This window comes from Phoca vitulina, unplaced genomic scaffold (genome assembly GCF_004348235.1).
Source record: "Phoca vitulina isolate PV1807 unplaced genomic scaffold, GSC_HSeal_1.0 scaffold4, whole genome shotgun sequence".
Taxonomy (NCBI): domain Eukaryota; kingdom Metazoa; phylum Chordata; class Mammalia; order Carnivora; family Phocidae; genus Phoca; species Phoca vitulina.
In genome coordinates this window covers 7,423,323-7,437,645 of record NW_022589707.1, presented here as the reverse complement: position 1 = coordinate 7,437,645, position 14,323 = coordinate 7,423,323, and the positions used below count along the sequence as shown (strand labels likewise).

Genomic DNA, 14,323 nt, shown 5'->3' with positions numbered 1-14,323 from the left:
TGAATGGGCAGTGAGGACATGGAAACAGCGAATGGAGATCGTATCTGCAGGAAGTTTTGCTGTAAAGGGAAACAAGAGGTGGTGGTTAACAAGTGACCTTACTACAGGGAGGAGGGGGATGTGGAGTTAAGGAAGCTTTTGTCCACATTTTGTTCTAAGATGAGGGAATCATAGCTAATGCACAGTTTCATTCTGTCTAACTTATCCAGTGGGGAGATTGTTGATGTTAAGTGAATCACTGGTTGGGGTAGAGAGAGGGTCAATTTGAGGACAGCATCCAAGAACCTGGCTTGGGAAACTGAAGTTGGTGAGGCCATTCACCGAGGAGCCTGCTTGCGACTGAACGTGGGATTTGGGATCTGATACAGGAAGTGTAAGGTGTCCACCAGGTGGAGTTGATCTGGAGTTGAGGAACTAAGCCTGGAGCTTGGGTTCTGTTGGTCCTGCTCTTGACCAGGCTCCTCTCTCTGACCAGGAATCTTTAGAGCCCAAAGTCTCTACTGGGCTCAGCGTACTTACACGCTCGTCCGTGTCCAGGCCAGCGGTGTCGCGATCTGCCTTCCAAGATGAGCCCTGCCGAGACCCTGAGCTGTCCCCTTTCCGACCATCACACTGCCCAGGAATAAAGCAGAGCAACAGCACCCATGAAGGGTCCTGCTTCAAAGCTCTAGAAATACTGCTCTGTGGAATCAAGTAACTTTCAGCGAGCTCTTTTTCCTCTCCTTTAGATAGAAAAAAGCCTTTCATAATTAGGTACCACCCAATTAGTTTTGTAGTGTTACACATTAGCCATTACTATATAACCACTGCTATATTTTCAGAGCAAGGCACACCTATATAAACTGATGTTTACAAAGCAAGTACAGTAAAATTTTAAGTTTTAGGTTCTATGTGAGCTATCTAATCAGTTTATCTCATTAAAGAAAAATCTATTCTACCTTCTTTTTCTTGCTGTAAAGAAACTTGAAACATTCATTTTTATAATACTGTACTGGTGAGTTTCCACAGTTTTTTATTTTATCTTCTCGTATTTATTTACCGAAAGAGAGCGAGCACGCAAGTGAACGAGTGGGGTGAGGGGCACAGGGAATGGAAGAGAGAATCTCAAGCCGACTCCACGCTGAACACAGAGCCTGACTCGGGCTCCATCCCACGACCCTGAGATCATGACCTGAGCCGAAATCAAGAGTCAGACGCTTATCCGACTGAGCCACCCAGGCGCCCCGCCACAGCTCTTAATAGTTGAAACAGAATTCTACAGTTGTATAAGGTTCTTTTCTCATCGTTCTGCATTTTTCTTTTACCCTACCCCTTCTATCCCCTCCCATATCATCCCACTGCTAGAGAAAGAGGGAGAGAATCATGGTAATAAGGACTGGGTTTATGTGTTCATTCAGTGTATTTTTGGTGAGATTTGTGCTAAACTCTGGAAGGTGCCAAGGATAAAAGAACACATTGAGGATGGGAATTCAGACAAAACAAGGAACAAGTACACATTGCAGAGTAAGAAGTGCAGCAATGGAAGCACAGAGAAGGCAGAGAGCAGGAGAGGAGGGACAAAGAGCTCCCTGGTGACCTGCTGTGTCTGTCCCAGCCCCGCTAGGCGGCCAGTACAGCACCCCAGGAACACAAGGGCCTGATTTCTGATGGGTGTGAATAGGTACAAGAGTGTAAGTAGTGTGTTCTTGGGAAGCTAACCCATACCCTGTGGCAGAACAAATTTCTCTTTTAAATACAAATTTGACAAGTTGTTTGAATTGGGATAAAACCCAAAAACATGAAACCTAAGTGTGTACAAGTTCCCAGGCTCAATGCTCTCCCCACTCTCATTCCCCAGGTCACCAGCCACCACTAACTTGGTGGGCATTATTCTAGACACAGATATATCTGTGGTAGGGCAGCTTCTAGAGTGAATGATTAGGGGAAGGTCAAATACTATTCTTACTGCTGAGAATCTTTTGTCCCAGGTTTTGTCTTAAAAAATTTACGGAATTTACATGTTACTTTCTATTTGTAGGGCCTTCATTTTTTCCTTTTTCCAATTCTGGCATAGATGGGACTTCACATTTCAGAATTAGCACTTTAAAAAGTGCAAAGGGTATTTCTGGGACCGAGGGTGGAAGAGCCCAGGAAGGGGGAATGGAGAACCTGGAAGTGAATGAAGATGAGGACATGGATGGGAAGGAGTTTTGGGGGGTGAGGGTGGTGGGCTGGAGAGAAGCCAGGCTCTGGAAGGCGGGCAGAAGGCCTTGTCTTTCTCCTTCCTTACCTGGGCTGGCCCGCTTACAGAGCTGAGGGGCAGAAAATGGCAGGAGAGGCTTCGGTGTGGGAAGGGCAGTGGCAGGAGCAGGGAGGGAGGCAGCTGCGATCTCACAGGGGCCGTGTCCCGGGCCGTGGAAGCCGTGCACCGAGCACAGCCTCTACTCATGCCCTTGGTAGGTGGCTTTGGGAACTGCTGTTAGGTTCATGTATTTCCACAGTATCCCATGCCCCTTGTTTACAGCCTATTCTCCACTAGAAGGTGAAATCCTAGAAGATAAACTGTCTTTTGTGTGTGCCTGTCCCTGGGAAAACTAGACTTGAAGTTGAATGACAGAAAACTTCTGAAGAAAATATGTGTCAATCCAAAATGGGTACCTACAAAGAAATGTTTAGAACCCAAACCATGCCTAAGGACCATCTATTCCTTTTATATATATATATTTTTTTAAGATTTTATTTTATTTGAGAGAGAGAGTGAGAGAGCGAGCACGAGGCGGGGGGAGTGGGAGAGGGAGAAGCAGACTCCCTGCTGAGCAGGGAGCCCAATGTGGGACTCAATCCCAGGACCCTGGCATCATGACCTGAGCCGAAGGCAGACGCTTAACAACTGAGCCACCCAGGCGTCCCCCATCTATTCCTTTTTAACAATTGAAAGTATGTAACTAGAGAAAGACAAATTCAGGAAAAATAGGCTTTTGATTAAAGTCTCAATTTTACTTATTAGAGTGTGAACCCAGACATATTATTTACCCTCTCTAGCCTTTCATCTGTAGGATGAATGGACAATATAGCACCTACCTCGCTGGGTTAGTCTGAGGAAGAAATGAAAATCTGCCTTGTACACAGGAAGTATTCACATGGACTAAACATAATGAGGGCTTCTGTTCAAAACTCTGTAGAGCACCTGATTCTTCTCAATCTAAAATGAGGGGTGGGTAACACGCCGCATCGCACAGTGATGGGTCTGTCTCAGCCTCCCTGCTTGGTGCAAACACAAAGATCAGGCTACAAGTCTGAGAGTAGGTCCTGATCACTAGTAACTAACGAGCCTCATGAAGGCTGAGCATCCCACAGGTATACAGACAGACAGTCTGTGGATTTTTACAAAAGAACAGATTAGTTCAGATTTAGGTCTCAATCAGCTGGACCAAAGCAGGCCAATTAAGATGAAAAGAGCGTAAACGTGCTTTGGGTAACCCTCTCGTAACAGCAACTGAGGTACGCTAAATGTGAGCCCTCGGGCATACCTACGGTCTTGCAGGTATTAGGTACAGGAAGGAGGAGAACAGGCCTCTGTTCCCTCTGGAGCCTTGGTTTCCATGACCTGCTCTCAGGGTCCTCCTCCAGAATGGACTCTTAGCCACTTCCGGCCCCCTTCCCAGGCCCTTCTTCTGCCCTCAAGTGCTGCCCCCAACCCCATATTCCTTCTTCCTTGGTCTGCGGCTCCTCACTTTACCACATATCATCCCAGACCAGGCGTTGGGTTCCCTCAAAAGCACCATGTCTGAAACAGAATTCGTCTTTCTCACTAAACTAGCACTTCCGCTCCCACCTTCACCGAGGCAGTGGGTCACCATGGCACATCCTTGCCCCCCACTTTCACATCCACCCTAAGCTCCCTGAGGACCGGGGCTGTGTTTTGTTCACTCCTGCAGCCCCAGCACTAGAACAGCACTTGGTATAAGGCAGGTGCTCAATGAATATTTGTGGGGTGCCCGGGTTGGGGACAATGAGTGCTCTTAAATGTCCGTCAGTAAACACCCACAGCAGCATCTTGCCAATTACCCTCTTTGTGTTCGTTTCTCTCTTTCGGCAACTGCTTCCCCAGCAATACTTCTAATAAAAGAATAGGACACATTACTTTTCACATTTAAATCTTCAGAAATAGTAAGAAGCATAAGTTTGACACAGTTTTTCACATTCTCAAATCTCCTATGAGTCAACAAGCAGAAAAAGGGAACGGAAAGTCAGAACTGGATATAGAATTCAGATTTTTTTTCTTTCAAGGACACATTTTATACAACTTTCAACATTTATACTTTCAAACAAAATGAGCAAAAAATACACCGAGTGCTAAAAAAATCAAAACAGAAGTAATACAATTTTAATTTCAATATTTTAAAATACAGAAATTGGAAAGTAAGAATACTAAATACAACTTTAAACAAGTCACTGTCCTCCTCTATAATAACCAATGTAAGCTACTTAAAGACTTACAAATTTAAAACAGAAACAAAATAAATACTGTACACTTTCCCTGCCTGCAGGCAAAAGATGGGAAATACTGTTATGAATCAAAAAAAAAAAAAACTGCTCTTAAAGCTTCAGCATCCCATTTCCCAGCCACACCCCACTCTGCTGTCACACCGTGTGCTTCCGTATTCAAAGGACACACATGTGCACACATACTGACTGCCTATACAAACAGACAAGACACTACTCCGCAGACACCCCAAACAAGAAAGGGTAACAGTCACCTTGGACCATGGGCATAAAAATCAGTTAAGGAAAGTCAGTCAGGCTAGCAAAACATTACTACAAGACTAGTAAATACCATAGCCAACAACTGTCCCCTTTTCAAATTTCACAGATTTAGAACCCCTAAAACCAATACTACCCCCACATCGCCACCCTCTACACCCCCACCCCCCCAAAAAAAAACCTGCTGAAGCACTGGCAAAGTTAGACATTTCACAGTAAATGTGAAAATTCATATTATATAATCTCTTAAAATGAACCTTTTCACCCTCTTTCCACAGCATGAAACTGTTATGGCTTAATTTATATTAAAAGTAGAAAAGTCTTTTCGGAAGGAAATACAGTCTGCAAAGATGCATATGTGTTTCCTGATCAGTGCTATTTCATACCTAACAACTGCATGACTTGCTTTTGCAGTCAGAAGCTGTTTTTTGAAAAAACTGAGGTTATAGCTTTTGATTCAGTCTAACCATAAATGTAAGGCCCTTAGTTTGGTTTAGGTTTCTTTTGCAAGATAAAATAACCTTGGGGTTCACTTAGCAAGTTACACCTCAGGTCCCTGACTATAATGTGGAAGTTATATGTATGCTTTGTAAAAATAAAAGGTTACTTATGAATCTTAGAAGGAAGAAATGATTCTAGGCAAGGAATCAACTCATTATATATCACACTTAATGCTGGTAACTGTTACCAACCAAAATCCACCAAAGAAATGTAAAAGTATGTCTGAGTTACTTTATTCCTGCAAAATATTATATTTTCCAGCACTTATGATCATTGTTTTGGTGAAAAATCTTGGGGAAAAAGAGCTGACATTTAGAAAAGGAAATGGCCAAAATAAAACTGGGTGGAGGCAAGGTTTATCTTTATGATTAAGTTCCCTTTAGGACTGCTTTCTGAAATAAAGAAAAGTGAATTCAGAATGTCACAGGTCTTGCATAGGTAAACTACTTGGAGGTCAAGGGCTACGTGGTAGCCAGGGTTTATTAGTGAAATAGTGCAGAGCAGATAAACTTGGAAGAATCACTGAATACAGTTTCAAAAAGGTTTTAACAAAAAATTTAATTTTGCACTTATTAAGACAAAGCTTTAGGACACCAGAAAGGGCACCAAGGGTGAGTGGGAGAGTCTAAGGGGGTAGAATGCAGGCAAGTGAGTATTATTTTCCCTACCCATTATAAAGGGAAGAAATACTATAAAAGAATAAAACCACAGTCATGATAAGCTAATTGCTTTGGAAATAGGCATTTGCTTAACGACCTTACTTTAAAATTTTTGTTTATGTAAGGGTATCAAATATTTGACTTACGGCATGACGTTCAGTGAAAAACAAAACAAAAGGGTTTTTAGTAAGGCTACAGTATTAAAATTACATTACGTTCATCAGCAATGTAGTAAGTATATTATTTGTTCCCCCTTCTTTCCACCTGACTTGTAGTAAGCGTGTGATCATCATCCACCACTGGATGAGCAGAGGATGCACAGTGTCACACAACAGAGGCTGAGGAAGCAAGGTACCTGAGGTCTAAGGGTTCACTGTGACCCCAGGTGAGTCACTGCCCTCCTGGCTTTCATTTGTCTCCTTTATTTACTGGCAACACTCTTTTCCTAGGCTCACAATTTGAAGCTCAACCTTCTCAAGATTGCTTTACATAAAGGCCTAGGATATCTGAAAATGACTGATGATTTTTAGCTTCTCTTTTCGGAGGGAGCAATTAGCTTAATAGTTAATGGGGAAAAATGAGCTTTTGAAAAATTTTCAGATTTACATTATTCATTTCTTAATATGAAATTGCAAAATGCTTACATGCTGCAATAGTTACTTCTGGCAGTAGTCAAGTGGGCCGTACAATTACTCATGCCCTCTTTGGGGAGTAGCCCTATGACTATAGAGAGCATCTCTTGAAAAGGGCAGAATCTTCTCCTTTGAAGATGTCCAGTCAGGTCTCCTGCCCAGCACTACAGTGCTTTCTCCCTCTACCCAACAAGCTGCTGTTAGCCAACCCTGAGCTGTCTTTGTTGGTTCCCATCTTCTGAATACCTTCTATTTTTTCCCTAGCTCCTTGGGTAGTTGCTACATCATTTTAATTCCATGACTTATTTGAGCAGAGACCCCAACTTTTATCTAGTGCCTGAAGAGTAGGCAGACTCTGTGGAGCAGTACTGTGCTAATTCCTCTTTGAGCAAAACCTAAAACCATCTTTGAATTCCTTAAAATCATCTTAATGATCACTTGGGGATAAACGTTCTCACTCTTATCCATAAACTATCTCACTTCTTTTTCTTTCACTTCAAAGCATGGATTCTGATTTTAATTCAACACCTTGTTAGCAATTCTTCAGAGGTTTTAGGTAGCATGCTCTGGGCATATATATATTTGATATGAAACAAATTTTATGAGTAATAGTTTTCACTTAAAAAAGCATATAAATGTGCATTGTCAGTTGTAACTTAAATAATGATAAATTATCTGCAAGTATAAAAAGTGTTAATAATTAAGGAATGCTTTTCTATGTTTTTCTTAACCACATTTTTATCCAAACTTACAAATGAGAAAACCAAGACTCAGAAAGAGTAAGTGACTTATTTACGGTCACACAGTTGATACATAAATGACAGAACTTGGACAAAAACCCAGGTTCGTGCTCCCTTCCATGCTATATACCACACCTCTCTATTACAAACATTAAACTATTAACTTTTGAAATGTTTCTTAAATTTTAAAAACTAAAAAAATTTACTTCCACTTCTACAGTTGTACATTTCAGTTGAAACTAATAAAGTTATGCTATTTTTCTTAATACGTGGGCCCTCTTTTGCTTAAAGTTTGCTGAGAAATGAAAATAATACTGCTTATTTCTTGGAGAAGATACCTTCAAGAGCAGAGACCCCAACTTCAGCTTTATATTCCCCCACAGTGCTAAGTCATACTGGGCACACAGACATTGGATAAATACCTGCTGCCATCATACAGGTCAATACAGTAGAGTTCATTTAAAAGGCAATCATTAGGATTGTTAAAAAATAGATCAGTATTCAAGCTAAGTATTTAAGTCGTGATAACGATGGTCTTGTTTTCTCTGAGTTTCTATGATGTCAGTCAGATTTTTAATTCTGTATGCTTATGAAATTCAGTGTATTTCTAGGATGCTGCACTACTATAAACTGCCAGTTTTGTACTGTTGACTTCCTTAATCAGTCCTGGAAAGCATATTATGTGACATTATGAGTTACAGTACCGGGGATCCCAGGTTAACAGAAGTCACTTACTTGAATCAATACAGAGAAATCATTATCTACTACTGCCATTAAAATCGCATACGTTAAGTCCAACTGTTTTACCTATTTATTTGCACCTAACTAGCTAAATGCCACCACTGTTGTCTCCTTGTCTAAGCTGCAGTGTCTGTGTGGTAGAAGGGTTTATAAACGAGACTGAGGAAAACATGAAAGGTTGTCTATCACAGCCAAATCCAGACCCTGGCTGCAGTCACCTCAAAGTCCAGCCACTTCCATGACATAAAGAGATGCATCAGAGCCAGTAAGTTTAGAACAAGTTTGACCAGGCAACTCACTGGGCCAGTAGGCTGAATTTTCACCAATTTGGAAAAAGACACATGAATTCTGTTATAGTGCTTAGATTATCTTACTGCAAGTTTTTTTTAACTTAGCCAGTTCATGGGCTAAACCCGCCAAAAATGAATCCACAGTACCTTCACTTAATACTTACACATACTGGCTACTTAAAATTAGATTTATTGGCCTAAGTACACAGGGCAGATATTGGTCACCATCTTAATTTATAAAAATAAATTGATTTTAATTTTTATAGCTAAAGAAAAGAAGTCAGGTAATTAGAAATACTTAGAGCTATGAAAAATGTAAAGAAAACAAAAGAACCCAAGATCACGATGTAGCTGGAAGAACAAATTATAATTCTGATTTCTTAAACCAAAACAAAATCATGTGAACTCTAACACTAAAACGGTGTCTACAGAAAACCAAAACATCACAATAATATATTGGAAGGTAGGAAAATCAGTCAAACCCCAACTTTTGACATCTTGAGATCCAATGACCAAATGACTGATTATATCCATCTCTTAACCAGTTTTGGCATAGTGTAGACAGAGTCTAAGTAGGCCCTTTACAGACACTTAGTGTTTCCATAAAAATTCTTTTTCCTGACACCCAGATAAGTCCCAGAATTTGGTCCAGTCACTTGGACCAAAAAGGTTAATCCATAAGCTATTTTGTACTTATTCCATGAGATATTGAAATGGAGACAGAATAAGAAATATTTCTCTTTGAAAATACACATCTGAATGCAACCATGAAAGATGATGGTATAGATTTTTTTTCTTAGAGCTTCAAGTGATACTTAATACAGAAGGGAAAGTCCTGCTACCTTGCTGAGTAAAAAAGAGACAAATCCATAATATGGCCATATTACTTCTCCATAAAAATAAATTTTATCCTATTTGCCTCTATTTTCTTTGTAGAAATTTGTAAAATGTTCTTTTGTCAGAATTGGGGATATCTTCACCCCAGCCCCAGAAATCACTTCTTTTTATGCCATGGGAAGGAAAAGGGAAAATATAAGCTATTGCGAGCAACCGAAAACTGGCATTTAGTAAGAACTGTGCATAAAGGAGAGAAATGATTCCTTAAAGCTCAACCAGATACTTAATCTCAATATGCACTGGTTAAGTTAGGACAGATGGAAGAAACTGCAAGAAGCACCCATTTTACTCCAAATCTGTATCTTAAATAATTCTTTAGAAGGTTAAGAAATAAGAAACTAAACACACATACACCCAAAAGATCTACTCCAACATGCTTGCTTCTATACAACTTAATATAGTATAGTCCTATTATATTACGGATTATGCAGATTTGAATATACTAAGTCAAACCATATCTCATTATTTTCCAACAAGTTAGGTACACAGAATAAAAGCGTCATAAAATATAACCTCTGGGGCAGGTGCTCATCCTGCCCTCCAACACCAGCAGTATGAAGAAGGCCCTCTGTAGTTACAAATGTTTTTGAAAAACTATAAACATGACAATTTAACCAAACTTATAACCCTTTTCCCACAAGTAGGAAAAAGATATTAAAGCTGTTCTCTTTGGGACCCAGATATCATCAGCAAAAATGAAAATGCAAGAAGCCTATTTTTATAGAATTAGAAGAAAACTGCAATGTCAAACGAAAGAGAAATGTGGGATCTTTTATGTAATTCTTACACGTTGGCTATGAAAGTGTTTCCCTGCAAAGAGAAGAGTCTTGTTGCGTCGTCACAAAAGGATGGGGAGTGCAGAGGGAAGGTGGGGATATAAGGTAATCGACCTGGATAACAGTATGCACCTTGGATGTTAGCAAAAGCGAAGCTAATAGCTTATAAAAAACACATGAAATATATAAAATAAAATGATTTTCATATACATCTTAATTTAAAATAATTAATGCATCAAATCCCTGTTTAAGACTTTAACCTGAATATCAAATTTAAGAGTCCAGACTAGTTACTGTTACCGTGGCTCTTCCCCACATGTAACATACACACTATCAAAAATAATTTAAAAACTTTCACATTCTTAAATCTAAATTAGTGAGATAGTTCTCCAGAAATCTTCCAAATAAATAGCTTTAAAAAAGAAAGAATTTAAAAGCTGTTAACTTTAAAAAAAAATCTGTTAAATAAATTATTGATAATTCTTTACCCTACCACTGAAAATAAATCAAGACACTACCAACAACAAAATGAAATTCAAGCCCTGACAAGAGACCTTTTCCAGTTCAAGGTCTCTTTTTAAGGTTCTACCCTCCTTCCTCCTCTCCCCCACCAGGTCCAGACGGTTATTGCTGAGTGGGTGTGGCACAGTGAAAATGCAGCATCGGTTCATTTTGTTCTTCAGGCAGTGCTCTCTACTGTACATGCAAACTGCTCGGGCGGGGGCGCGGCGGGAGCGCCAGGCTCGCGCGCCTCCGAGACCGGTCTGTCTCCAAAGGGAAGAGTGGCCACAACAGCAGCTCGTCACACAAAGAAACGGGCATGGCCATTTCTGTTCAACTTAAGGATCTTCCCAAGACGTTGTTTGGCTGTTGCCATTCCTTTTTTTGGACGTTTACCTGTGAGACAGCAACAACAGCGTAGATAATAGTGAAAATCATTCTTGACAGACAGCACCCGGGAGACTTCAAGGGAGAGCTATGCGGCGAGCAATGCTTTTCGGTGTTCTGAAGGGGCAAAGTCACACTCCTGGAGTTCTACGGTTTCGAACCTCCCATCTCATCACTTGAGAGATAAAGGCCAACCTCCTTCACGTGACTTACCAGGCCGACCCACAGTCTGATCCCTGCCTCTCTCTCTCTTGAGCAGGAGCCCTGACCGTATCTTGCCTCAAATTGTGCTTCGGCCACAAAACTGACTGCACTTTCATAAACAGCCCACGTACTGTTTCTCACGTTGGTACCGTGAGCCATACTACCTCCTTGACCTTGACTGCGGTCTACTCTGGCACTTCCCCAACCCAGCAGAGCTAACCCCTTACCATCCTTATCGGGATCTACCTCCTCCTCCAGGAAGCCACTCCTAATCCTCAGGACAGACCTAGGGAGCCTTCTTCTCTGTTCCCACAGTAACCTGTGCATACCGCCCTCACTGCGCCGTCCAGAGTGCATCAGGCTGGAAGCGGCTTGAGGGGAGGGACCATTACACGTCTATCTGAACTGCCGCTGTCACCGTCATACATGGTCCAAAATACACTCAGCCCATAGACGTGTCAAAGTTACCTTTTGTTGCCTGGTTGCTGATAGGTGGTGGATTTGATGCAGGTCTCTTGGTGGGGTGAAGGGGCACTGAAAAGGAAGTTTCACCAACTGGCCTTTCTGGGCTTATGCTGCCATTATTTATCTGGCACGCCCCCGAAATCAAGCTTGAATTCTGCGTATACTTCCCATTTTGAGGGCTTGAGCCACTGCTGTCCACAGAATTCCTACTTTGTACCTTCTGACTGATTTCTGACGAACCTTCCTTTTTGATGCATTTCTGGCCTCTACTTAGATCCTAAAAAAGGAAGGAAATAAGGCTGGATTTTTAGAGTTCCTTTACGATAAGCAAGATATTTAACCTCTCTATGCAACAGCAAGTCAAGGGAGAGAAGAAATCAACTACTGAACTTTGGTTTTCTTAACATGTAGCAGCCACAGACGACCACCCCTTCAGGATGGTCATGTCATTCCAAAACCTCACAGCACGAAAAGACTCAAGTATGGAAGTTTTACATCATAACTCAAGTCCAGAAGAAAACATTTTTATTTATATATTATATATATATAAACTTTATACATATATAAATGTATATATTTATATATAACATATATAATATGTAATGTCTATTATTTATTATAATATGGCATTCTGCATGTGCCATGACATGCCATGGAAGGAACGCGTGGCTGGGACATGTGGGCCTACCAATTCCTTAGCACGTCACAGATCCCGTCTCTCTCACGATGTAGTGCGCTATCTTTTTTAGAATCTAACTTCTGTTAAGGTTCATCTCCACTGTATTTAAATTGTTTGCTAAAAAAAGCACCTAGGTGCTGAGCCCCAAGCCTGGTTTTCCTCTAACAATTCTTCCTTCAGTCTCTTTACGAGATCACCGAGTGAGCCATCAGGAAAAAACCAACAATGCTACTGACGGGTAGGTCTTAAAACCAATGGAAAGGGTCATGACCAGAATATAAAAAAGAAAGGAAAATATAAACGTGAAAAGAGCATACTGCAGATGTGATGTTTCATGAAACTAGCTGTTTATGTGTGTGTGATGTAAAATAAATTCCTAATTCTGTAATGGTCAAATAAGTTTTAAAAACAGCACTACAGGCAAAAGAAATCTGATTTTCTCTAAGGTGATCTTGCTAATCATCTGTCCTCTCCTTCTTTATTTTCAAAGACAATTATAAAAACAAGAGCTAGCTTTAAATAATACCTTACTTTTTTAAAAAACGATTTTAAGTAATCTCTACACCCAACGTGGGGCTCAAACTTACACCCCTGCGATCAAGAGTTGCATGCTCTACCGACTGAGCCAGCCAGGCACCCCAATAACAGCTTATTTTCAATACTGAATCCTATAATGCTAATAAGTTATAAACGTAATGACCGGTGAGACACTATACAATCATACACTGAATTAAGTGAATTACTGATAGTTAAGGGATTCCTTCCTTGACCTTTGATTCTGGAGTATATTCTTCTATTAAAAGAACTTGTACTTACAAAACGTTGCCTTAAAAAATAACTTGGCTCTTTTTCTCATTGTAAAATGTGTGAGTATTTAGAAAATGTAGGTAAGCTACATGAAGAAAATAAAAACCACCCTTGAGGGGTGCCTGAGTGGCTCAGTTGGTTAAGCGTCCGTCTCTTGATCTTGGCTCGATCTCAGGGTCCTGAGTTCAAGCCCCGCATTGGAGCCTACATCCCAGCATGGAGCCTACTTAAACAAACACCTAAGATTCCACTACTCAGTGTATGCTTGGGGTTGGAGAAGTTAGAGGACTCTACCCTGCAGCATGAGAATTTTGATTCTTTGGCTGTCATTTTCCAAAGTTTGTAGCAAAAGGTCATATTGCCTTTCTTGTTTGGTGCTACTGGTAAAGCTGTGGCTTTTCAAAAAGCTATCTGAGGTTCATTTTGTTTGTATAAGCATTAATACGCTAGCATCCCAAGACATCAAGTGTCTTCTCTTAGAGCAAGGGCTCTTAATCTGGAGTTAATGGATGGTCTGGGTTGGTAAGGGTGGGGCACAAAACCATGAGAAAATGCTATGCAAAAATCAGTATTTATGATGAACACTTTCCTGGTAAGAGAGTCAATAACTGTCATCAAATTCTCAAAGAAATTTACTGTCTAAAAATGTTCAAGAAACAATGTCATAGATTAAAAAGAGATCCTCAGGGTACTTTTTTTCCCCCCTTTCCTTCTAGCCAGACATAACCTAGAAGTGTTGGCTGCCAGGAGTTTTTAACTTTCCTTCAATCAACTATTCTTTTCCAAATCGCAGTCTATCCGTGAGCCTTGCATTAGTTGTTACATCAGAATTCCTAAAAACGGACAGCTGTTCAAATGAGCATTTAACTGTAAATTATTTTTTAGCTTTCCATATCTAATGGTTAATTACTGGTTGCAGTAAAAAAAATAGAAAGCAAAAACAGAGTTAATGACAATCCTAAATCTCCTTTTGATGTTTCAAGCCTTGCATATACCTGAAGATGAAATCTGGAAGTTGTATCGAATTGTTTAATCCAGGAAGAGCTCCTCAAATCTTGTTCTTCGGTCTTGACATGGTACCCTAAACAGAAGTTTTAATTAAATTATCTCCACACAAATTTGATCATAACAAGCAAAATTAACCTAATGTTATAACTGAAAGTACATTTAGGTTGACGTTTTATTAAAAAACGAATATGTTAACCCTTTATTTACTCATACACTTTCCACCACACTGCTTTCCCTCTCAAAAACAAGAGAGTCACCAGCTCACAATCCAGCATGTTAATTCTTTAAATTCT

At 40.3% G+C, this 14,323-nt stretch overlaps 1 protein-coding gene across 2 annotated transcripts in view; it reads right to left on the bottom strand.

Moving 5' to 3' along the window:
• Positions 1–5,783: 5,783 nt before the first annotated feature.
• Positions 5,784–14,323, bottom strand: part of KDM7A (lysine demethylase 7A) — an 82,816-nt gene continuing 74,276 nt past the window's right edge. For both annotated transcript variants that reach the window (XM_032401460.1, XM_032401462.1), the window contains exons 18-20: positions 14,018–14,103; positions 11,540–11,813; positions 5,784–10,876 (exon numbers count right to left, since the gene is read on the bottom strand). In XM_032401460.1, coding sequence (XP_032257351.1) covers positions 10,782–10,876; positions 11,540–11,813; positions 14,018–14,103 — 455 coding nt within the window. In that variant the 3' untranslated portion in view covers positions 5,784–10,781. The remainder of the gene's footprint in view (positions 10,877–11,539; positions 11,814–14,017; positions 14,104–14,323) is intronic.